Here is a 26,643-nt window from a genome sequence, read left to right as displayed (position 1 = left end):
CGGGGTTTCACCATGTTGACCAGGATGGTCTCGATCTCTTGACCTCGTGATCCACCCGCCTCGGCCTCCCAAAGTGCTGGGATTACAGGCTTGAGCCACCGTGCCCGGCCCCTTTAAAAAAATTTTTAAAGGAACAGGACTTCTACTTTCAGTCAGGATGAATAACAGCAATGGGGTAAACAAGATTTACCCAACTGTTATAAACAACAAGAAAACCGGATGAAATACAGTCATGTGCCACTTAATGGCTAGGATATATTCTAAAAAATGTGTCATTATGTGATTTCCTTGTTGTGCAAACATCACTGGGTGTTCTTACACAAACCTAGATGGTATATAGCCTATTACACACCTAGGTTAGAAAGTGTAGTCTACTACTCGTAGGCTGCAAGTCTGGATAGCATGTTACTGTACATGTACATGTAACAGGTACTGTACATATTACAACTGTAACACAATCAGACAACTGATACAAAATGTATTTGTTCATCTAAACACGTAAACATAGAAAAGGTATAGCAAAAACACAGTATTATAATCTTACAGGACCATCATTATAGATGTGGTCTGTCACTGACCAAAACATCATTATGCTGTGCATGACTGTACATGAAACAATTATTTTCAGACATTAACAAAGGCAACTAGGACTACATTCCCTAAGAGAAACGAAGTAAGCCACATAATCTCCCTAGCTTTCTTCTTAGAGGCAAATTCTGAACTGCAGAACAGGAAGGAGATTCCAAAGTACAGAAGTCTCACTGAGTTATGGAGACACACATCAGAGTTCAGGGAACCTGAGGCAACTGGAAGTTGTCGGGTAAAGTTCTGAAGAAGAGAGAACTACCGCTACAAAAAAAAAAAAAAAAAAAAAAAACCCTCCAAAAATTTAAATAAGGAATCCCTTGGCCTTATTCATGGCTGAATTCTAAAACAAACACACATAAGAGAAACTCCAGCAGGGTGCAGTGGGTCATACCTGTAACCCCAGATACTTGGGAGGCTAAAGCAGAGGATCACTTGAGGCAAAGAATTCAAGACCAGCCTGAGCAATGTAATGAGACCCCCATCTCAAAAAATAATAGAAAAAAATAAGAGGAACTCCAGGCAAAAAGCAGCTGAAAATCAGTCAACTAAACAGTATGCAAAGCTCACACAGGGTTGAGAGACATTTGAGTTCTGAGCAAGTGTACCAAATCCTTGTTAATCATTTGAGGTATTCAAGAGAGATCCTAGAAAGTTCATGCCTTAGTAATAGGGCTAACCTACACACCTATTCTAACAAAGCATAAAAATAAGCCATAAAAGGATGAAAATAAACTGCAAATCACTGCATGCCAGAAAATAAAAAAAGACAATAAAATTTAGACTCTCAAAAATGCAAAATTTATAAGGTCCATCATCCAATCAAAAAGTATTAGATATGCCAAGAATCAGGAAAACATGACCCATAACCAGGAAAAAAACCAGTCAGTACAAATAGAACCAGTATGACACAGATGACAGAATTAGCAAACAGGACATTAAAATAGCTATAATAACTATATTCAGCTATTTAAATGAAAATATGAACATTGTAAGAACCGCAAGATATAAAGAAGAATAAATGGAACTTCCAAAGATCATAAATACATTAACAGGCTGGGCACAGTGGCTCACTCCTATAATCCCAGAGCTTTGGGAGGCTGAGGCAGGAGGACCACTTGAGCCCAGGAGTTTGAGGTTACAGTGAGCCATGATTGCATCACTGCATTCCAGTGTGACTCCTGGAACCGTGTAAGACCCTGACTCAAACACACACACACACACACACACACACACACACACACACGCACATACATGCACACAAACCAGGCTGGGCAACATAGCAAGACCTCATGCCTATGAAACGATTTAAAATTTTAGCTGGGCATAGTGGTGCATGCCTGTAGTTCTAGCTACTTGGAAGGCTGAGATGGGAGGATCCTTTGAGCCCAGGAGATCAAGGTTGCAATGAGCTATGATACTGCTCCTGCACTGCAGCCTGGGTGTCAGAGTAACACCCTGTGTCTTACAATTTAAAAAAAAATCAATAACCAAAGAGAAAACTCGACTGAGTGGGGTTAGTATAGCACATTAGATGTTAAAGAAGAAAATATTACTGTTAACACTGAGAATACAATTTGTCCAAACTGAAACACATAGGAAATAAAAGACTGAAAAGGAAATGAAGAGTCTTAGTGACTTCAGGGCAATATTAAACAGTCAAACAAACATGTAAGAGTTCTATAAGCAAGGGCCAGGACCAGGGTATATAAATAAATATCTGGGCCAGGCACGGTGGCTCATGCCTGTAATCCCAGCATTTTGGGAGGCTGAGGAAGGTGGATCATGAGGTCAGGAGTTCAAGAACCAAACCCTGTCTCTATTGAAAAACATAAAAATTAGCTGGACATGGTGGCTTGTGCCTGTAATCCCAGCTATTTGGGAGGCTGAGGTAGGAGAACTGCTTGAACCAGGACCAGGGAGGCAGAGGTTGCAGTGAGCCGAGATTGTGCCACTGCACTCCAGCTTGGGCTAAAGAGCAAGACTCCATCAAATAAACAAACAAACAAACAATGTCAACAGTTTTCCAAATTTGATGAAAACTGTGAAGACACAACCCCAACAAGCTCAATGAACCTCAAAGGCAAGAAAGTGGAAAACCACAACAAGATACACCTAAATAAAATCCCTTAAAACTAGTGTAAAAATGAAAATTCTTCAAAGTAGCCCAAGGGGAAAAAAGACACATTACAGACAAAGGAACAAATGTAACAACTGTAGATGTTTCTTCAGAAACTATGCAAGCCAGGAAATAATGAGTATCATGGAAGTGCTGATAGGGAAAAAAAAAAAAAAAAACTGGTCACTAAGAATTCTAATCCCAGGGGAAAAAATATTAAAAATAGAGACAAATGTACAATTAAAAACTGTAAGACTTTTAGAGGGGAAAAAAGAAAAACAGGAGAAAGTCTTTGGGACCTAGAGCTAGACAGAGAGTTTTTAGACTTGCCATTAAAAGCAGGACACATAAAAGCAAAAAAATGATAAACTAGACCTCATCAAAATACAAAACTTTTGCTCTGCAAAAGAACATAAAGAGGATAAAAAGACAAGCTATACACTGTGAGAAAATATTTGTAAACAACATATAAAACAGAAAGCTAGTTTATAAAGAACTCTTAAAACTGAGAAGTAAAAAATATATATATCTATATAATCAGAACATGAGCAATAGACATGGACAATTTACCAAAGAAAATATGCAGATGGCAAGTATATGAGGAGATGTTCAATATCATTAGTCATCATAGAAATGCAAACGAAAATTACAATATAATAAAAACCACACATCTATCAAAATGATCAAAATAACAAAGACAACACCAAATACCGGTAAGATATGCAGACACTGGAACATCACACATTACCAGGGGAAATGTAAAATGGGACGGCTAATCTGGTAAATTGGCAGTTTTTTACAAAACTGAAAATTCTGAGCAAAAGTGGTAGAGTAAGAACCTCCAAAAATTCTCTTCCATAAAAACAATGAGAAACTATCAGAAATGTCCAAATGCTACATGTTCAGAACTCTGGAAATGAACCAAAGGCTTGCAGTAATACAGGGAGCACTTATTCAAAGAAAAAAAAATGACTGAACATCAGTAACAACAGTGCATTGCAGGCTTCATGGCATTTTCACTTGCTCTAGTCCTAACCCCACTCTCTTGCTCTGCAGAAACCCAAAAAACCAACAGCCCACTATCAAGGAGAAAAGCAGTAGCGAGGGGGGAGGACCACGTTAGAGTGCTTTCAAAACTTCATTCTCAGAGAACTGCCAAAGATTTGTCTCATGGTTCCCTGCAAGGCCTACTTGCAAGGCTGTCTTTATTCAATCTGACTGGGAGCTTGCCCAGTGCAAAAACCATCGTAAACTGAAACAAATTACAGGCAATTGTTTAACTTCACAGCTGCCTGAAAACAGTTGGAACCCACAACTGACAAACCAGATACTAAAAGGAAAAGCTTTCAAAATGTGGAAACAACCCAAATGTCCATCAAATGATGAACAGATAAACCAGAAGTCATATATCTATTCAGCCATAAAAAAGGAATGGATTCTGATACCTGCTACAACATGAATAAACTCTGAAAACATTATGTTAATGCAGCCAGACACAAAAGGCTATATATTCCATTTATATACAATATTCCATTTATAGAAAACATCCAGAAATAGGCATATCCATTGAGACAGAAAGTAGATTAGTGATTACCAGGGATTAGGGGAAAGTGTATACTTTCTCTTGCTTTTTGGTTTGCTTGCTGATGGAAGCCAGTAGCTATTTTGTGAACTATCCCGTAGAAAGGCCAAGTGGCAAGGAACAGAGGAAGTGCTCTAGCCGACAGCAAGCAAGAAATGGAGTCCTTCAGTTCAACAGCCTACAGGGAATTGAACCTGCCAATAACCACATGAATGAACAAAGAAGAAGATCCTTCTTCAGCTGAGTCTTCAGATGAGACTGCAGTCCTGGCCAACAACCTTGATTGCAGCTTTATATAATACCTGGAGGCAAAGGCACCCAGCTAAGTCAGGCCTAGATTCTGAGGACTCAGAAAATATAATATATTGAAGGTTTATTCTTTTAAAGCACTACATTTGGGGTTAAGTTGTTAAGCAGCAATGGATAATCAACAAAGATGAATATCTGCTTAACACAATAGACTACAGATACCTTAACTATAAAGCCAGCATCTTTCTTAATGGGGAAACCCTAGAGGCATTCCCAGAAGGTCAGAAAGAAGAGAAGGATGCCCATTTTCTCCAGGATACTTTCACATATTCTGGAGGAACTAACAAATGCAATAAGACTAGAGAAAGTAATTAAAGGGATAACAGTTGGAAAAGAAAAAGTAACATTATCTGTATTTTCCAACGTAAGAGTATATCACGAAAACTAATTGAAACAATAAAGATTTCAGCAAAATAGCAGGATATAAAGTTAACATGCAAAAATAAATATTGTTCATTTATACAAAACATAACCAGTTAGAAGTTTAACACACGACAAAATTCATTTACAATAGTAAAAAAAAACCAAAGATTGAATACTTAGTAACAGACTTTAGAAATTTTCAAAACCTAAAGAAAACTATAAAGTACCTAAAGGATGCAAAAGTAGACTAAAAAGATGGAAAGACATCCTTGTTCTTAGAAATACATACTTAAGTATTTTGAGGCAAAGAAAAAGCCATGATGTATGTAACTAACTCTCAAAAACTTCAGAAAAAAATAAATACACATATACATACATACAAAAGAATGAAAGTAAAAACTTGATAAAGCAAGTTTTGGGATCAAACACCACCAAAAGTGTTTAAATGCAATCTAATCAAGAGGAAACCAGTAAACTCAGACATCTACTTTTAAAAGACATTGTTTTTGAAAACTAACATAAACATGAACTGTGTATTAAATTATATTGAATTAATATTACTTTCCTTAGGTGTGAGAATGACATTATGTCTGTAATTTACTTTCAAATCATTCAGCTTGGTGTGGGGGGGCGGGGGCAGAGGGAGACAAGACAGGTAGAAAAGGGAAAGAGAAAGCAAATGTGGAAAAATGTCAAAATTGGTTAAATTTAGGTGAAGGGTATACAGGTGTTCTTTCTATGTTTTTAACTTTCTTGTTAGTTTGAAATTTTTCAAAATAAAAGGATGGGACAAAGGAAATGACGGATGGGGGGGATAAAAGGCTAGCTTTCCTTCCTTGACCTCTTGAAAACCATGCCAAATAACAAAGGGCACAAGAAATAGCAATGCAAACCCTCCTGCAAAAAATTAGGAGGCAGCTAGGCAGAGAGAGAGATACAAGATATCTAAATTTATCTTCTTTAGTGGTAAGTTAATGGATAATTAACACTGGTGCATTAAAAAAACAAAGGCGTCAACAGTATTCAGCATTTGGAGGTAATCATAAAAAAAATCTAAAATGAAGTGTGGACGATGCAGAAAAAAAGACTTTTACTGTATATTTTAAACATTTTATACTATCTGTTCATATCAACTATCACATGTAGTAGTACTAATAACAACAGATTTTCCCAATTACATGGACTATCCAGAAAGATTCTGTAACAAAAGAAAAGGCATTTCTCATCATCTTCACTACCTTGAAGTACAATATTTAAAATACAATATTAAATGATTAAATACTTTAAAATACTACTGGGTTTAGTAGAACCACAGGTCTACCTACATGAATACCATGATCATGATACCAAAAAATAACAAAACATTAAGATGTCATATCCTATTATTTCAAATAACTTAGAATTATTTTCATTCTTGTTTTTAAAAAATTTGAATAAACAGACTCACAGTTCCACAAGGTTTGGAAGCTTCTGAGCAAGGTTTTCTGGCTGAAAATTAAAAACTCAGAATTAAATTTTATTTTTGAAAAATGTCTAAACATTTCTAATTTGTTTAAATACAAAGTACTATCTTTTTGAGGGGTGTAAATTTTGAGAAATGTTAAAATAATCAGCAGGTCTGGGTTTTATTCTTATAGAGACCATACTGCAATTTAAATTTATAAATTTGAACACTTAAATATAATGTCCCTTAGAGCAGTGGTCCCCAGCCTTTTTGGTTCCAGGGACTGGTTTCATGGAAGACAATTTTTCCACAGATGGGGTTGTGGGGGCGGGGGGGGGGGGCAGTTTCGGGATGATTCAAGCGCATTACATTTATTGTGCATTTTATTTCTATTGTTATTACATTGTAAAACATAATGAAATAATTACACAACTCACCGTAATGAAGAATCAGTGGGAGCCCTGAGCTTGTTTTCCCGAAACTAGACAGTCCCATCTTGGGGTGATGGGAGACTGTGAGATTGTCAGGCATTAGATTCTCGTAACGAGTGCACAACCTAGATCCCTCGCATGTGCAGTTCACAACAGGGTTTGTGCTAAGAGAATTTAATGCTGCTGCTGATGGGACAGGAGGCGGCATTCAGGCAGTAATGAAAGGGACTGGGAGCGGCTATAAATACACAGTTTGCCTACCACTCACCTCCTGCTGTGTGGCCCCATTCCTAACAGGCACCAGGTCTGTGAAACAGGGATTGGGGACCCCTGCCTTAGAGAAACCACAGACCTCAAAATCCATTATCATGGAAGAAATAAAAATGTGCTTCACAGACACAGAGGGAAGAACACCATGTGCTGATGCAGCTAGAGACTGAAGTGACACCTGAGGAGCCCTGAGAAGGAACCAACCCAAACCACACCTTGATTGTGAACTTTTTGCTTCAAGAACTGTGAGAGAATACACTTTTGTTGTTTTAAGACACCCAGTTTTTGATAATTTGTCATGGCAGCCCTAAGAGACTAATATATCCTCCAAACTCCTAAATCATGCTCCTCAAGGGAAAGTAAGGGAAAACCGCAGGGCCCTCAGGTGCCCAGACCTGACTAAGCTCCAAATTAACGGGGGAAGCTAGAGCTCATGTGGTCCAAGGGAGTGTCAGACCTGGCCACAGGTCCAGAGATCAGAGATGAGGTGTGATGTGGGAGGTACAGGAAATTGGCTATGGGCAGAAGACAGAAAGACAGACAAACTTAGGTCTCTTACTCAGAAAAAGTCAGAGCCCTGAAAGGGCTGGCCTTTCCATGAAAAGCATCCTAGAACAATTCTACACACAGGTTGAAAGCAGGCTTCTCTCTGCTAGAGGTACTGGGTATGGGAGAAAGCCTCCTGTAAATAACTGAAAACCAGACTGCAGACACACACACACCCCCACATATGTACATATGCATATATATAATCTCTCTTTCTTTCACTCTCGCTCGCGTGCTCTGTCACACACACACACACACACACACACACACACACACACACGGGGTTCAAATTTACACATGCAAAAAGATATGAGTCTAAAGACTGAAGGAGCACACTGGGTCAAAACTAATTTTTCTCATCTACATTCAAGCATACTGTAGGGTAAACTGTATATAAATAACAATGAATCAGGAATGGCTTTTTATAAGACATTAGGTCTGACCCAAGTTCCAAAAGACATAAACTATAAGAGGTTGACATGGAATGGAGAGGAGGGTAGTGCTGGATAGCTTTTTAGGCACAAGAAGCAACATATGAAAAGCCAAAAGAGAACAAGGAACAATTGGGAAACTGCAAACACAATCCATTCTGCTATAACTCCATAACAGCACTCCTGAAGAAATCTTACATTTTCAATAATCCTGTTAGAAAAACAATCATGTCCATAGGAAAAATTTAAGTGTTAGGGACTAGAAAGTAGACTACTTTAAATAATCAAGAAATTTTTCATACAGAAACTTAAATTTTTAACAATGAACACGTATCTTTTACAACTGAAAAAAATTAAAATTGAATTTTAAAATATGGTGTGTATAGTATAGCTGTTATACAATTGATTAATCAATTATATACAATTTGAGATCTAAACACTCACTAGGCCAAATGACATTAGTTTGGTATGTCTGGGTCATTGGGTATGAAGATGTATGATTTTACATAGAATGGCAAGGAACAGATCACTAAGGACTCATATTTTATACTAAGGAATAGCTTTTAAAAAATCCTGAACACAATGGAAATTCACTGGTTTATTTTAAACCAGAAAATGTCATTATTAATGTCATACTGCCATACTGGTGTAAATACTTAGTAACAGTATCTCCAATAGCTTATATACACATATCCTTATCCATTTGTGATAACCAAGTATCACTGAATATGAATATTGTTATGAAGTCAGTGAAGCATTTCTGAGTACCCACTCTGGACAGTACCACTTCTATTTCGTGTTCAAACGCTGAAAGCTATGATTCTTTTTGCACCATGTTTCGACACTGATACATGTAAGGAGGTCCTTCAAAACAAGTCATTTCTCAGATGTTCCTGTGGATCTGTCTAAATCCCTGGAGAGTTTTGATTTTAGTATCAGTATCTCCCTTGAGAATATACACTTCCATTTATGGGCATACACACAAAGCATCCTAGGGAAACTAGGGAACCAGTGGGTGGAAGGCCTTAACTATAACTGTTCCTATAAAAAAGAAAGATTTTTCCAAAAAGTAATGCTGTTTAACTGTTAGACCTTCACCTACTTTCACTGGCTAATATCAATACTGTATCTGGCTAACTCACACACTCCACAGCCTTCCTTTCTGGATGTCCACTTGGCTCATCAAATAGCATTCTAATCTTTCCATGACAAACTAGTTAGCTCTTTTCAGCTGTAGCTATATACACAATTAAGCACTGAAATAATGCTTCTGCTGCCAGTAGTGCGTCTCCATGTCTTTATTAACAAGTAGGTGTATTGGGTTTTTATTTAAAAATAAGCACATTCACTTTGAGAAAACTGCAGTTCATTAGAATAATGCCTTAAAACACATACACACTTAGGTAGAGATGTCCAAAATGCCTGGCAAATAATCAGCCCTTGCACAGGCTGTGACTGACACCTAGTGGTGTTCCATAATATCACTTTGTTTTCTAATACTGTATTTTTAGCAATGTAGCTGAGAAATGCTATACGTTTTAATTTTCATACTTCTATAATTTAGGTACAGCATGTAACAGATTAGACAATGAGAAATTAATGTCAGAATTTTTGTTACTTTGTGGGTAACTAAGCTCTAATGTTGGATTATGGAAGTCACATAAACTAGCGTATCCTAATCCATAGAATTTACAAGCTATTAAGCTTTTTAATGTTTTTAAATTTGAAATCCTGATAAAAGCAATAGTCTTAAAGTGCTTTTCTAATCTATTACTATTATTTCCTTTTTTCACAATTTGAAACAGAAAAGTTTTATCAGATAAACAACATGTACTGAAATACTTCCCACTAAATTACATAAAAACTGTTTTTCTAAATCAAGCCCAGGATTCTCTTCATTAAATCTCATTTATATTATTATCTAAACAACTTTTCTTTACAATAATGAAAAAGTAAACTTCAACAAGCATAGTTAGTATAAAACTTACCCTAAATTTTGAATCAATGATGCTTTACCTTGTTCTTTTAGACTCCACTTAAATGGGAACGTTTTAAAATTTTGTATCTCGGAACAAATACTTCAAGTATGTTGCAAACACCACCACGTTCAGTGCTGTTTTCTGGTGGGCACTGTACAGTGCCTACTTCCTTTCCCTCTCTTTCTGAACACCTGCTAGGACTGTACATCTTTCATAAAGCTGGCCATGGCTAAGGGCTTTGCTTTGGTCAGTGAAATTAAGCCAAAGTGGAAGCCTTGACAAGATTGAGCTCAAAAGACCTCACCCCTCCCACAGTGACCACCAGATGGTGGACGTTTTGTTAGGCTTCATCCCTGAGCAGAGGCCCCAAGCTCTCAGAGGCTAGTACAGTGTAGACAAGAAATATGCATGCTGTTATAAGCCACTGGGACTTGGAGTTTGGCAAAACCTGCTCCATCCTGGCTTCTAACAACACATTTCAGAGTCAAAAAGTAAATGCATTTGGGTTCTTCAGCAATTGTAAAAAGTATAAGAAAGCAGAATGAATTTGGACCACTATCTCATACCATACACAAAATTAACTCAAAATGGATCAACAACTTAAATTTAAAAGCTAAAACCATACTTCATAGAAGAAAACATAAATTTCCATAATCTTAGATTTGGCAATGAATTGATAGACATTACACCAAAAGCATGAGCAACAATAGAAAAAACAGATACACAGGCTGGGTGCAGTGGCTCAAGCCTGTAATCGCAGTACTTTGGGAGGCCAAGGTGGGTGGATCATTTGAAGTCAGGAGTTCAAGACCAGCCTGACCAACATAGTCAAACCTCATTTCTACTAAAAATACCAAAAAAATTAGCTGGACGTGGTGGCGTGCACCTGTAATCCCATTACTCAGGAGGCTGAGGCAGGAGAATCACTTGAACCTGGGAGGCAGAGATTGCAGTGAGCCAAGATCGCGCCACTGCACTCCAGCCTGGCAACAGAGTGAAACGCCATCTCCAAAAAAAAAAAAAAAGTAGATACACTGAATGTCATCAAATATTAAAAACTTGTGTGCATTACAGGACATTACAAGAAAGTAAACGACAACCTACAGAATGGGAGAAAATATTTACAAATCATATATGTGGTAAGGGTCTAGCATCCAGATTATAAAAATAATCCTTACAATTCAACAACAAAAAGACAACTCAATTAAAAAATGGGCAAAGGATCTGAACAGACATTTCTCCCAAGACAATATGCAAATGGCCAACAAGCACATGTAAAGATGTCCAACATCATTAGCATCAGGGAAATGCAAATCAAAACCACAATGAGATGGCACTTCATACCCACTAGGACAGCTGTAACACTAACAAAAAAACAGAAAATAACAAGTGTTGGCAAGGATGTGGAGAAACTGGAACCATTGTACATTGCTGGCAAGTAATGTAAAATGGCTCAGCCACTGTGGAAAAGTTTGATGGTTCCTCAAAAAGTTAAGTATAAAATTATCATAGGACCCTGAATTCCTCTCTTATTTATATGCCCAAGAGAACTGAAAACAGGTCTTTCAACATGTACATTCATGTTCATAGCAGCATTATTCAAAACAGCTAAAAGGTGGAAATAGCCTGAATGTCCATCAGTAGATGAATGGGTAAACAAATGGTGGTAGAGTCATACAATGGAATCCCACTGAACTATTAAAAAAAAAAAAAAAGAAGTACTAACATATGCTACAACTTGGATAAACCTTGGAAACACTTTGCTAAGTGAAAGAAGCCAAATACAAAAGGTTTCATATTTTGTGATCCCATTTATATGAAATATCCAGAGTAAAACCAGAGAGAAAACAGATTGGTGGTTACAAGGTATGGGTGTGGGAAGTGAGGGTGGGGATGACAGAATGGAGAAAAATTGCTTAATGGGTGAAGGGTTTTACCCCAGAGTGAACAAAATATTTGGAACTAGACAGAGGTGGCAGCATAGATGGTGAATGTACTGAATCCTATTCTTCATTTCATAAGATTAATTTTACGTTATATCAGCTTCACCCCAATAAATTATTTGAAAAAGCTAATGAAGTTTTGGTTCTGAGGAAAGAAAAAGTACTTCACTCACAAACTACTACGACACACTCAACAAGCTTTACAGTTGGATCAATAATTTTATATCATTGCTCCTGAGCAGGTACACAGCATGAGATAAATACCATGTGTCCAGATTTTTTTAAACTGTGGTAGATCTTTTACTTGCCTATTCCTTCTACAGTATTTCTCTCCATTTTTATATATGTCATAGAGCAGTATGTATCAACAGAGGAATAGGAAACCCTAGCAGGCTAATGGTATAGAACGACAGAACCAGCATTCTTTCTTCTTTCCCAGTAGCATAACTGCCTTGAGGGTCCTAGTTACCATTACCTTTGTCTCTTAGCTCACCTCCCATTAATTACTCATTTTCCTTTGTCTCTCTCTGTGCCATGATAGAAACATTCTCTTTCTGTGCTGTCCAATATGGCAGATACTAGCCACATGTAGCTATGTGATAGAGGAACTGAACTTCTAAGATCATTTTGCTTTCATTTAAATGTCGGGCTGGGTGCGGTGGCTCACACCTATAATCCCAGCACTTTTAGAAGCTGAGACAGGTGGATCATCTGAGGTCAGGAGTTCAAGGCTAGCCGGGCCAACATGGTGAAACCCTGTCTCTACTAAAAACACAAAAATTAGCCAGGCGTGATGGCAGGCGCCTGTAATCCCAGCTACTTGGGAGGCTGAGGCAGGAGAATCCCTTGAACCTGGGAGGCGGAGGTTGCAGTGAGCTGAGATTGTGCCATGCACTCTAGCCTGCGCAAAACTCTGTCTCAAAAAAAAAAAAAAAAAAAGTTAATAGCCACATGTGGCTGGTAGAGTGTGAATAATTCGTATCTTTATACTCATTACTAATTGTTCACTTAAACTCAAATCCTTCAAATGTAAAACAAAGAGCTACTTAACTGTACAAATGATAAATGTTTTAGATTGTTTTTCTTAGAAATAAATGCAAGTATTTGCTTAGCATTTATAGAGATTGAAATTGTCATCTTAAGAAACATAAATGGAAAAATTTTAAGTATCTTTAAAACTGCAAATGTTTTGTGGCAAAAAATGTAAAACAAAAATCAAGACTGATATTTTTAACTTAGCAAAACTTACAGAATGAGCTCAAAATAAAAAAAAAAAAAACTATACATCCAGTACATTTACAAAAATAAAATGTTTCTAAATTTGATGGAAATTTGATTGCCAAGAAAAGATTTTCAAAAGAAAAAATAAGCAATAAAAATTGCTGAAATGCCTCTTCAAGAGTTCATTTTAAAAATATTTGTTAAAACTGAAAGTTATATAAATGTCAGAAGCAAGGGTTGGAGGTTACAGAATCAAGTGTCTTATCTAGTTTTGTTTTTTAAAAAATCTATTTAATAAACATTCAATAAGTATAATTTTATAAATGAAATTTTCAAAGCAATGTAAAAATACACACAAAAATAGAACACCAAACACATTCCCATAAAGCCAGATCAATGATATAAGATTAAACCTAGCCTGAAAAATCTGTGTTTATAACATAACTGTTTGGTTTGTTGGGGTAGGGAGCATGTTCCAAAATCAGTGTATAAGTGCCTTACTTACATAATGTATGTATTTGTTGACTGATTTGATGGGACTAACATTTATTTAGGCACTGGCGTCTCACTTCTAGTATACAGGTTCTTCATTATAGTGAATGCCTGAAAAATGAATTTAAACTTGTGGAATCATACACATACCAATGGTTTTGAGTCTTTTGCTTGCAAATAACACCCTTCAAGTACAAAAGAAAATGGTCTGTTCTAAGGAAAAGACACTTAGCCCTGCCACCTCTTTCCAAACCATCCCAATCCTAACTCCCAAGGCAGAAACTACAAATTACAGGGTGTATGCTAAGTCAGGTTCCCTATATTTTATTTAAAAACCAATGAATATGTTTTAAAAATAATTCTATTAAAGCTAGACTTTTACTCACAGTAAAACTCAGACATAGGCTTTACAAAGATTAACTGGGAAAATTCACTTAACACGCAGCACCTCATTTCTCCACAGTGGATAAACGTGGTTAAATTTTAACAACATGGTAGTGCTAGGCTAGAAAGAGGTTATCAGTAAATATCTACAGAATTAAAATGAAAGCTAAAGTAACTGGACCACAAATTAGGAAACCTCATTTTTGCACTGAAAAGCCATAAAAGTGACTTTAGAACCCGCCATTATCCTCTTCTTAGTTTCCTCAAAAAGAAAAATTATCTAAATTATCAATAAAGCTTCTAGCTTTAAAATCCTATGATTCCATAGAGTTATGAAACAGATGTTCATTTTCCTGAAAAATGAAAGCCTTTATGACGTGAGAAACTTATCTTGAGTTTGCTAATTATTTGACAAAGAATCACTGTTCCACATTACTGACAAGGAATCGCGTAACAATGAAAGAAAAGCTTCTAAAACTGAAAATTCAACAGGAAAAGAAGCTGTTGTAACAAAACTTAATTTTCAGGCACATGTGTATTACAAAGACAGGATAAATGTGCAACAACTGTTTTCCAGAACTGTACCCCACATTACCTACAAACACTAAACCATGAACAGACCATTAGAATTCTTTCCTATTTAATATACTCACATATTTCCACATAGTCAATTTAAGAACTAAAGATGCTTTTATACAGAGCTAGCTCAAGAACGGTGTAATCATGGTGTTAAGGAGGGCCTAGCAGCAGTTCAAGCTGCAAGAATCCAACAGACTGGAGAAAAACAAGAAGTCCTTGCTCTGGAATTCAAAATGAACCAAACCAACAACAAAACTTAATTCCTCTCCCTGTTTATCCTACCACACTTGGCTGTATGATGCTCTTACAGGCCATCTCCTTAGCTTACTGTTTTTCTCCTCAGGGTATTCCCATGCTAATTTGATCCCGATCCTACTATTACCAAATTCAAGGATGGGTGGTGGATATAGCTGTGTGACTTTCCTAGCCATCAACCTCTCTCACCCTCACCCTAGCCACCCGCTAAGAAAGTCATCTATGTCAAGATGGCATAAACATATGCATCACTATAAATCAAAATATTTAGACTCACTGATTCGAAAGCTTGACAAACCCTTAGTACTACTATATTCTAACCAGCTTAACTGAATTATAAAAATATATATTTACTGAAAATAATATAAAACAAACTTACTAGTAGAGCCTTTCCCTTTTTCTATAAACACTAAGTAAGGCTCTGTTTCTTTCAGCCTCCAGCCCTACCCTCACATTCTCCACCCATCTACAAGTATAATCACTATTTAGTTTGATGTATTCTTTTTTTATGTCTTACTTGGCATAAAATAAAAATAAATATATATCTATAAAATAAAGATAATAATAGTGCCTACATCATAGGATTGTCCTGAGGATTAAATAATACATGTCATTTACTTGAAACCGAGCACTTTGGTAAAGACTCACAATGTTAGCTGCTCTCAGATTTTAACTAAACCAATATAAATATTGAGGTTTTCACAATTTTTCATCATATTCAATGCTGTGATGAACATTCTTGTTCACCTTTTTTTTTCTACTGGGCAAATTCTTGCAAGTGAAAATGCCGATTCAAGCAAATATTCATGTAGTTTTGCTAGATAGGACCCAACCACCCACCAAAAACATTGAATTTATTTCCATCAGGAGATTTCTCCTACCTGTCTCCAACACTGGGTATTAATCTCTTTTTTTTTTTGATACAAGGTCTCACTATGTTGCCCACGCTGGTCTTAAACTCCTGGGCTCACATGATCCTCCCATCTCAGCCAAGTAGCTGGGATGGCCAGATGCCTGGCTAGGTGTTAATCTCTGCCAATCTGATGGGTAAAAATGATTAGTGTTTCATCACTTCTTCTAAAAGCTAAACATCTTTTTGCATGTTTTTGGTATCTGTACTCTTTTTTCATTTGCCTATTCATATCTGAAGCAGAAAGTCAGGAATGTTTTTCTCCTGGGTCAACAGGAAAGAAAAAACATCTGTGCCTCATTTCCTGGCCCAATTCAGGAACATGATTGATAGACCGCTCCTTCCTTCACTCAGTGGAATATAATTTTTAAGTTAAATTATCTCTTATTGCATAGATTAACTGCTTAATCAGGATCCATCTGCCCTTGTTTTTCTCCTCAGGGTGAAAACATGGTGCTACTAGGCTAGAAAGAGGTTATCAATAAACAAAAGATTAGCTATGAGCCAAACACCCCTCTTTCATTAAAATTCAGATACCTCTTTTTTGTCCATTCATATATATAAAATAAAATGAGCAACTAGTGAGAGCTCAATCAGTATTTGGGCAAGTCGCTCTCTCATTTCCTCAGGAAGGCCAACTGTTTCCATTAAGAAAAGAAGTTGACAAAGTCATTAAGTGATTTTGCTTCCAGATTGTGATTTTTTGTTTATTTTCCTCCAAGTCTCTTGTGGCCTTTTTTCTTATAAATGAAGGAACTAAGGTCCAAAGAGGTAACGCCGTAGAACTTTGATCTCTTACCTTTCAGTCCTGAGTTTTGCTACCAAATCATGAAACACTCTCTTCCTGGGACTGCAGCCCTCAAATGCTCCCACTACTAATTTCCTCCCTTGAGGAACTTCAGAGTTAGAAAGGACTGTTGATTGTTGCTTCCAAGCTATATTCCTTCTTCTTACAAAGACCACAGGTACCAATGCAGGGAAGGTTGCAAGGCTCTACCTCAGCCCCTTCCACCTTGCAGACTCAGACTGTGTCATCATCAGAAACTTCTCCACGATCACAGTCTTTCTTCGAGACCAAAATGTCCCACATCCCAGATGGCTTACTCAGTCACACCCAATACAGCAGTTTTTCAACATCAGTGGGTACTGTGGCCCACCTCCATTCTCTCTATTCACTCTTCCTTTGTCTGCAATCCAGCTCAGATTTCATGTTCTACCATTCTCTCGGCCAAATCCTAAATCTCCAGCCACCTAGCAACAACCTAAACCTGTATGAATGCCACAGTCCACCTTCTCCATACCTCAGACAGCTGGATACGGCTAGAGAAAGTTCCCTAAACAAGCAGAACTTTCCACCGTAAGCTTAGTCACCAACTGCTTGCTAAATAAAACCCAACAATTCTATCTTTCTCTTGTCAAACTGCCATCTGAGTCTTCAAACTTGCCCTCTCCCCAAATGTTCATTTCCAAGCAGATGGTCTGACCTGGAAAAGCATCAGACCAAAAACTCTCTCAACTGCCTCTCTGTCCCTTAGTGCATATCTGTCTTTACACCTGTCTTCCCTTTCTTTTACAAAGGAGGAACAGATATATTCCCAAGGTTAATCCTTCCAAGTGTACTCTGGAGCTCGTTCTTAGGAAACTTGGACTTTTAATTATTCCCTTTATCCGGAGGTTCAACTCTTCTTTTAATGGAAATTTCCCAATAGCCTTTATTCTGTTCTCTCAGAAAACAGAAGAGGGGGGTAAAGGAAAAGGAAGAGAAAAGGGATGATTAGAAGAAAAATCTCCTTTGTTGTCAAATCCCCTCCCACTATGCCCATCCTATAACACAGCCAAACTTTAAGACCTCTCTACCCATCTGTTTACTAGAGGACCTCTCTGCATATCCCATCTATGTGAGGGGGTTGCATAGAGAACACCGATACTCAAACAAAAGAAGAACTGCTCCAGCTGAAGTAGAGACACACTCTTGTTTGGTCCCCACCTCAGCATTGCTCAGGAAGCCTGAGGCTCTGTGGAACCTATAAAACCACTGCTTGAGGCAAGCAAAACAGGTATGTAAACTTGTCCCTTGAACATTTTGCCACTGAGTCTTAGTTCCTTTTTTTTCCCTTTAAACTTGAAATGCCAACAAATGAAAATTCCATGAGAATAAGAAGCTGTTCCACAAAATATCTATTGTCAGTGTCTTGAAGAATGATGGGGACACAGTAAGCACTCAATAAATACACACTGAATGAATGATGCTCTTCCTCCTAAGTGCCAGTCAAAGTCAGTCTTCAGTGTCATACAAATAGGATCTTAAAAATCTTCTACAATGCTGCTACATAGAATTAAATTACGTGTACTACACATGCTAAGCAGTAAGCCAGGCACTGAAGATGCAGAATGCAAGACACAGTTCCTGCTCTTGAAGGCTCTCAGTCTAGAACTCTTATAATATGATCCTTATGCAATTCTACATTATATTCATTTAATTCTTCCACTAGATGAATACCTATCATGTCACAAACCCAGACCCTATATTACTCCTAATATCTCATTTATCTTAAAACTATCACAAAGGTCAGACTTAATAATTCCTGAATTGCATTTAAAATTATAGAAAAATTATTTAAAACATTTTCTAAGGTAAATGTTAGGAAGTAAAATCCTAACTCTTTTTTTTCTGAGACAGCTGTGTGTGTGTGTGTGTGTGTGTGCGTGTGTGTGTGTAGAGACAGGATTGTATGATGTTGCCCAGGCTGGTGTGTGGGGGTGTGTGTGTAGAGACAGGATTTTATGATGTTGCCCAGGCTGGTGGGGGTGTGTGTGTGAAGAGACAGGATTTTATGAAATTGCCCAGGCTGGTTTTGAACTCCTGAGCTTGAGTGATCTGCCTGCCTCAGCCCCCCAAAGTGCTAGGATTACAGACATGAGCCACTAGTCCCAACACCCACAACTACTTCTTGTTCACCTACCAATTATATAACTAGATTCCCATATAAACCAGCTTATGTTTAAAAAGAAAGTTTTGGTCAGGCACAGTGGCTCACTGTAATCTCAACACTTTGGGAGGCTATGGCAAGAGGATCACTTGAGCCCAGGAATTCAAGACCAGCCTAGGCAACATAGCGAGAACCCATCTCTAGAAAAAGGCTGGGCGCGGTGGCTCACGCCTGTAATCCCAGCACTTTGGGAGGCCGAGGCGGGTGGATCACGAGGTCAAGAGATCAAGACCATCCCGGTCAACATGGTGAAACCCCGTCTCTACTAAAAATACAAAAAAATAAAATTAGCTGGGCATGGTGGCGCGTGCCTGTAATCCCAGCTACTCAGGAGGCTGAGGCAGGAGAATTGCCTGAACCCAGGAGGCGGAGGTTGCAGTGAGCCAATATCATGCCATTGCCCTCCAGCCTGGGTAACAAGAGTAAAACTCCATCTCAAAAAAAAAAAAAAAAAAAAAAATGAAAAGAAAAAGGTTTACGACTTAGCAGGGTGTGATATGGTGGTGTGTGCTTGGAGTCCCAGCTACTCAGGAAGGTGAGGCAGATGGCTCACTTGAGTTCAGGAGGTCGGGGCTGCAGTGAGCCTGGAACATGCCACTGTACTCCAGCCTGGATGACAGAACAAGACCCTGTCTCAAAACAAAGCAAAAAGTTTTAAGGTTTGTCAGCTATACAAATAAATGATAATCAAATATTGCTTTAAAAAAATTTGTTGAGACCAAGTCTCACTCTGTTGCCCAGGCTGGAGTACAGTGGCATGATCTCAGCTCACTGCAACCTACGCCTTGCAGGTTCAAGCAATTCTCCTGACTCAGCCTCCTGAGTAGCTGGAACTACAGGCGTGCACCACCATGCCCAGCTAATTTTTGTATTTTTGGTAGAAACAGGGTTTCACTATGTTGACCAGGCTGGTCTCAAACTCCTGGCTTCAAGTGATCTGCCTGCCTTGGCCTCCCAAAGTGCTGTGATTACAGGCATGAGCCACCCTGCCTAGCCTAAAAGTATTTTGAAATGTAAATTATATCTACCCTTTAGCCCAGCAATTCTACTTTTTAGGCTATCCTAAATATAAACATACACATACATACAAGAATGTACAATTACCTACTGGCCTAGAGGTTAGTGGAATGAGAATATCATGAATTGAACAAAGAAACTTGCAGAGAAATATGTATGATTCTACTTTTGTTATTAAAAAAGGAAAAATATAAATAGTATATATATAATTACAAAAACACAAGCAAGGAGGTGGAAGGTGGTATAGTTTGAATGTGTGTCCCCCCCCCCAAATTCACACATTAAAATTCTAAACCCCAAGATGATGATGGTGTTAAGAGGTGGTACCCTTGGGAGGAAATTAGATTATGAGATCTGAGCCCTCATGAATGGAATTAGTGTCCTTTAAAAGAGGTCAGAGGGAGACCCTTGGCCCCTTCTACCATGTGAGGACACAGCAAGAAGGCACCATCTACAAATCAGGAAGACAGACACCGAATCTGGTTAGCACCCTGATCTTGTACTTCCCCACCTCCAGAGCAGTAAGAAATCAATTTGTTTATAAGCCACTGATTTTATGGTGTTTTCTTATGGCAGCATAAATGAACCAAAGCAGAAGGATACAATCCAACCATTAACATTGGTTGCTTCACAAACTAGACAAAGAGAGATCTGCTTTCCAGATACTCCTCTATGTTGTTTGACATAGAGCATATACTGGTTTTGCAATTAAAAAGTTTATTCTTTTAAACGTGTGAAAAGGCTTTTTCTTGTGGTTTAGTTCTAAATATCAGCATTTGCTAAGTTCTGGACTTTTGTCATGCAATCATCCTACAACTACAAGCCAATACACGATTCTGAACGACTTCACGGTAAAAAGGGAGAAGGGTAGAGGTTGTGTATTAGTGACAACTTCTCTTCTCAGCAAGAGGCCTAATATACTGAGGGATAGGAGAAGAAAGGAGGAAAATGCTGAGAAGGCATTTAATACACACACAAAAATGTTAACAGGAAACAAAGTTAAACACTAAAACAACACGAAAATGGAAATGACTGGCAGATTCCCAAGTCTGCTAAAAATCCATAAGCAAAAGGCCAATTAATCAATAATGTATTCAAGATACTACACATTTTCAATAACGTTTTCCCCAGTTTTGGACAGTATTGCAGTTGTAAATACAATTTTACATATTACTCTCCTTTAGGAACTGTACTTTATCTTTAACACCAGCAAATATTCCAAGAGCCCGAAGAATCACTACAGGTTTAGAGCACTCTAAGAAAAGTAATGTTTTACCTGTTTTCAAAAACTGTGCTGTAAATTGTCATATATCTGATATAATCAGGCATTGGGACGGCTTTGGGATGACTGCTACCATTCCCACCAACCCCTCATATCTGTACAGCACTTTATAGTTTACAAAGTTCTTTGATATACATGAATCAAATATTCCAACTAAGAGAAAGCAATTAAAGTAAAATCTATACATCATTATAAACATACACAATTTAACCTCTGATGACTGAAAAGGTTGCAGAGAATTAAAATGTATTACCATAAGCTATTATAAATATCAATTTACTGTAGATTCTTATTTTCATAAATAAAAAACTGACGCTGAGAAACTACCACAAGACCAAAAGCTTAACTTTTTTGGGGGGGGGGGAATCTTTTTTATTTTTATACACATGACAAGATTTTACAACAAGAATAGTCAGTTAAATAGTACAAATTTACACTCATGAGGAAGGTTAAAAAAAAATTCAACTAGGCCATGGGCAATGGCTCACGCCTATAATCCCAGCACTTTGGGAGGCTGAGGCGGGTGGATCATCTGAGGTCAGGAGTTTGAGACCAGCCTGGCCAACATGGTAAAATCCTGTCTCTACCAAAAATACAGCTGGGCATGGTGGCAGGCACCTATAATCCCAGCTACTCAGGAGGCTAAGGCATGAGAATCACTTGAACTTGGAAGGTGGAGTTGCAGTGAACCAAGATCCTACCACTGTACTCCAGCCTGGGCGACAAGTGAAACTCCGTCTTAAAAAACAAATTGAACTAAAAAATAACATGTTTTCCTATAACCCATAATCCCACATTTTACAGTGCAGGGGATGAGGAGCCTGGTGGGGGGCCATCTAAAAAAGGTCTCTCCAAAAAGAAATGACTTAAATTTCACATTCCCTCTCCACACAGGATCCAAACTGTGAGAGTATAATTTACAATTCATCTTTTTCAGTAGATTCCCTAGCCGTTTCTTGTTCTTCTTCATCTGTTCCCACATCCATTTCTTTGTCTTCGTCTTGCTCTGTGTCTTCTGTTGTGTCTTTTGTCTCTTCAGGTTCTTCTTCCGGTTCTTCTTCTACCTTTGCATCAGGGTCAATGTTCAAACTGAGGTGGAGCATTCTTTTTATTCTATCTCCATATGCTGTAATGTCTGGTAAAAGATATCCTGACCAAAACATTGCTGTTTCAAACAAAACGACAGCAAGATCCAAAGCTGTTTTACCATCTTCATCTTCCTTAATTCATCGAAACATGTCTCTGATCAGTGGGTGTCTGGGATTAATTTTAAATGTTTTCTTCTGACTCACATAGTAATTTGTAGAGATGTCCTTGCCCATTTGGTACGCTTGTGCTTTCATGATTCTCTCCGTGTTGCCAGGCCATCCGTACTGGATGGCCACCAAAGCTCACAGAGATTCTGGCTGAGACACCACAGCCTTTTCAGTCTTGTCCTTAAGGGCTTTATCTTTCATCCAAGGGAGCAGAGGCTCAAATTCTTTCTCAACTGCTTCATGACTCTTCTTAGTTTTCCCACTTTCATCAAACTTCACTGCTTCCTTGACAACATTCTGGAATCTCTTCCCATAAAATTCGGAAAGGGCCTGAATGCGGTATTCACCCACAGGTTCCGTGAGGTAAATAACTTCATAGGCCTTTTTCAGAAGTCGCTCAACGAATGGAAAAAATTCAGCCCTTTTTCTGCTGGACCCAGCCATGAAGTAGATTTTGTCTTGTTTTTCCTTCATTTTCTCCACATACTGGTCCAGGCTAGTACTGTTAGCTGGATGATGAGGAGACGGGAATCTAAGAAGTTTCACGTGTTCGATTCGAGTGGTCTTCAATTACACCAAGCTTGATGTTGGTACCAAATTCTTTCCAAAAGGTATCATTGTATTACTCATCAGCAATCTTCTTAATCATGTCCAGTGTTTTATGAACAAGCTTCTTCCTAATCACATTAAGCAGTTTATGCTGCTGAAGAGTCTCAAGGGAAACATTCAAGGAAAGAACATCTGAGTCCACCACACCCTGAACAAAATTAAGGTACTTAGGCATCATATCATGGAAGTCATCTATGATGAATACACGGTATACATAGAGCTTAATGTAATCACTCTTTTTAGATCCATATTCGACAAATAGACCATGTAGAACAGATGTGGGTACAAATAAAATTGATTTGAAGGTAACTTCCCCTTCAGCAGTAAAGTGAATATAAGCCATGGAGTCAACACTTTCCTTTGAAAATGATTTGTAGAAAGTTTTATATTCATCTCCTTCTACTTCTTTGGATGTTCTCTGCCATATTGGTTTGATATCATTCATATGTTCCCAGTCTCAGACAGTTTTTCCAACTTTTTTAGTCTTTGGTTTCTTTTTTTCTTCTTCTTCTCCTGCAGCTTCCTCATGAGATTCTTCTTTCTCTTCTTTTGCTGCTGTGTCTTCCTCCATGGGCTCCTCAACAGTTTCAGTCTTGCTGCTCCACACATAAACAGGAAAGTTTATGAACCGTATTTTTTGATGAGATTTTTAATTGTATCCGATTCAAGGTAATCAGATGCTTCTTCTTTGAAAACAAGGGTAATGGTCGTTCCCTATCCTAGAGTGTTTCCTCTTGAGTCAGCAATTACAAAAAATTCACTGGAGTCAGACTCCCAGATGTGCTAGGTATCATTGTGCTTTGATGTGACAATAACCTTACCTGCTAAAGGAAGGTGACACCAAACTGGCCAATCAATTCAGAAGGTGACTGGCCATCTGCCTGTGCTTCATTCATTTTGTTTACAAACTCGCTTGTCCCAGATTTGGCTATGGTATCAACGTTTTTAACCAACTGTCCTCTGGTCATTCCTACACCAGTGTCTGTGACATCCAGCAGGTACTTCTCCTCATCACACTTAATTTTGACTGTTAGTTCCTCATTTCCAGAAAGAGCATTTTCATCAGTCAGTGATATTAGCTTTATCTTATCTAAAGCATTGGAAGCATCTGAAACCAGTTTTCTCAGGAAAATCTCTTTATTTGTATATAATGAATTGATAGTTTCATCATTTTGTTAACTTCAGCTTGGAAGGCAAACTTTTCCTACTTCAGTTCTCTTACTGGTGATGCATTTACTCCATCCAGCTGAATAGCTGCTTCTTCTCTCTGTACTACTTCATCATCCATCCTTGAGCCTTCTCCACTTTTACCCAGATCCTCTTCTCCTGTACCACCCACATCAATTTGATCATCAGCTCTGACCAACCTGAGGGTCAGCAGGGCCCAGCAGAGGCCCAGCACCCACAGGGCCCTCATGGTGTGTGTCCAGTAAGTCTCAAGTCCCTTTGGATCGCAGGAGCCGCCTCCACCTCCCCCACTGACTGCCGACCCCTGGGCTCAGATCCTCACACTTCCAGCCGAGTGGTCCACCCACAAGTTTGGCTTTTATAAGCAAAGGTCAATTCTCAGAACAAAGTCTACCCCATTGGGCTGTGGTTGATAATTAATAAGTAATCCACTCACAAATATTTCTTAATACATAAAGAAAAAAACACGTGAAAATCTAGGCTATAATCCTTGTCAAAATATTTCTTATACTACTTCTTGCTAAAAGGTTAAAAAATACTAATATGGTTTTACATCATGCAATGATGACTTTGCAAAAAGGGACTTATATAACTGTGTATGGATTTTCCAAGGTGGAAAGCTGAAAAATCTAATTTCAGAAATATAAGTAGACACTCAACATATTTATCAATATGCCAATCACGAAAGAACAAAACATGCATATCTATTTACTTCTAGATATAGCAAAGATAAATTAATTTTATAGTGCTTTCTACCCACTTATGGGCATTGTACACATACTAAATAAAACTTTTCCAGGAAAACAAGCCATATACCTGAAGCCAGTAAGATACACTTTCCAGTTATTTAGCAAAGTCCAATATAGAGAAGGGAATGAAGAATGGGTGAATTCACAAAGTAGTAACATTTCATAAATCATCTAAAATGAATGAGAACTGGAATTCAAGTAAAAGATTCAAATGAGGTTAAGTGATAACCAGAAAAGGCCATACAAAGTAAATCCATTTAATACAGAGACCAAATTTTACAATAAATAGTGGGAAGAAAAAGTTTGATTTGGACATTCTCTTGAAAAACTTTTAGTTTACCTTGTATGTGATACAATTCAGATTATAATGGAAACAATATGCTTATTCTTAGAACATAAAAAGAGAAAATTAAATGTTGCTTCTGTGGCAAAATTTTTTCCAAAAAACTGTATGCTAGCCCAATTCAAAATCATTTAATTTTCACAGGGCAATCATAAAGGTTTTGTTTTCAAAACACTCAAGTTACATTAAGCTTCCCAAATGCCTCTCTTAATGCTTCAATTTTCAAACCATTCTCCCTTTAATGACTATAACTCAAAAGCATTGTTGATCTTTCTCTTGTTTACTTATTAACTGGTCTGATTAAATCACCTCAGAAGCTTAACATACAAACAAATTACAAGTCAGGACAGATGCACACACTAAATGAAGAATAGTTTCTGAATGGGTACTAACTTTGTAAGTGGTACATGAGTGAATATTTTGCTTTCCTACACAACTTCTCCTGCAACCTTGTAACTGCAGGAACGTGAATGAGAAATTCATAGCCAATGAGAAACCCGTGTGTGTGTATTTATATTACCTGTATATATAACAACAGGGGACATAAGTCTTGGTCTGGATATCTTAGGGTATGTAAAATGTATCTTAATCACATTTATAAATGATTTTTTGTAGTGTAATATAATACTGTACCAAGGTTGTCAGGGAGTTCCTTTTCATATAGAGTCTCTCCAAGTACTGCAGTCCTTCATCTTTCAGTAACTCCAATGGAAAATGGTGCAGATTCCTATAATTTAAGAACAAATTCTTGTGCTTTTCCAGCCTTGCCACAGAGATCGTCTTACAAAGTTCAGATGCCATGACTGAATATATCCCATCAGGCAGACTTGTAGCATTACATCTTGTCAAAATTGGTCCATTTCTATAAAGACAACAAGAAAACGTATTCATTATGATTTTTTTACAAGCATTGCCATATAAACCAGTTAGCATACAGAGCTACTGGAAGACACTGAAAAAGATAATACATTCAATCCTACATTTTACTTTCATAACAACTAAAATTGTCACACATATTTAGGAAGAGATTAAAATAAATAACAATTTAATAAAAATACTCTAATTAGACAATATTTATTACTTATTATAGTCCTAATGGGAAAAAAGTTTTTGCCCGTGAGATAGGAACTCTTGTCTCAGAAAAACAGTGACCAGTTTCATAACATGCAACCAAAAGAGAAGCTTAAAAACCACATGCAGCAAACCCCATTTCTTTTATGAACTACCTCATTTTGTAGTCAGCTTATAGTGCTTTAAAAATATTAAAATACATATTATTTATATCTAGAGCAAAATATTGTCCTATATTCTGATTTTTTCTTTATCTCTTTATTCTTTTCTTCCTTTTTTTTTTTTTTTTTTTTTT

General features: G+C 37.6%; 1 protein-coding gene across 5 annotated transcripts in view; it reads right to left on the bottom strand.

The window, feature by feature from the left end:
• LRRC28 (leucine rich repeat containing 28) overlaps positions 1-26,643 on the bottom strand; it is a 124,088-nt gene that overhangs the window by 93,522 nt on the left and 3,923 nt on the right. For 4 of the 5 annotated variants that reach the window (XM_017518547.2, XM_017518541.2, XM_017518556.2 and 1 more), the window contains 2 exons: positions 25,911-26,139; positions 6,406-6,446 (listed from right to left, as the gene is read on the bottom strand). In XM_017518547.2, coding sequence (XP_017374036.1) covers positions 6,406-6,446; positions 25,911-26,078 — 209 coding nt within the window. In that variant the 5' untranslated portion in view covers positions 26,079-26,139. The remainder of the gene's footprint in view (positions 1-6,405; positions 6,447-25,910; positions 26,140-26,643) is intronic. The other variant, XM_017518567.2, reaches the window with a different exon arrangement.

This window comes from Cebus imitator, unplaced genomic scaffold (assembly GCF_001604975.1).
Source record: "Cebus imitator isolate Cc_AM_T3 unplaced genomic scaffold, Cebus_imitator-1.0 Scaffold19, whole genome shotgun sequence".
NCBI lineage: Eukaryota > Metazoa > Chordata > Mammalia > Primates > Cebidae > Cebus > Cebus imitator.
Note: the sequence above shows the minus strand (reverse complement) of the source record. Positions and strands in the feature narration are given on the sequence as shown.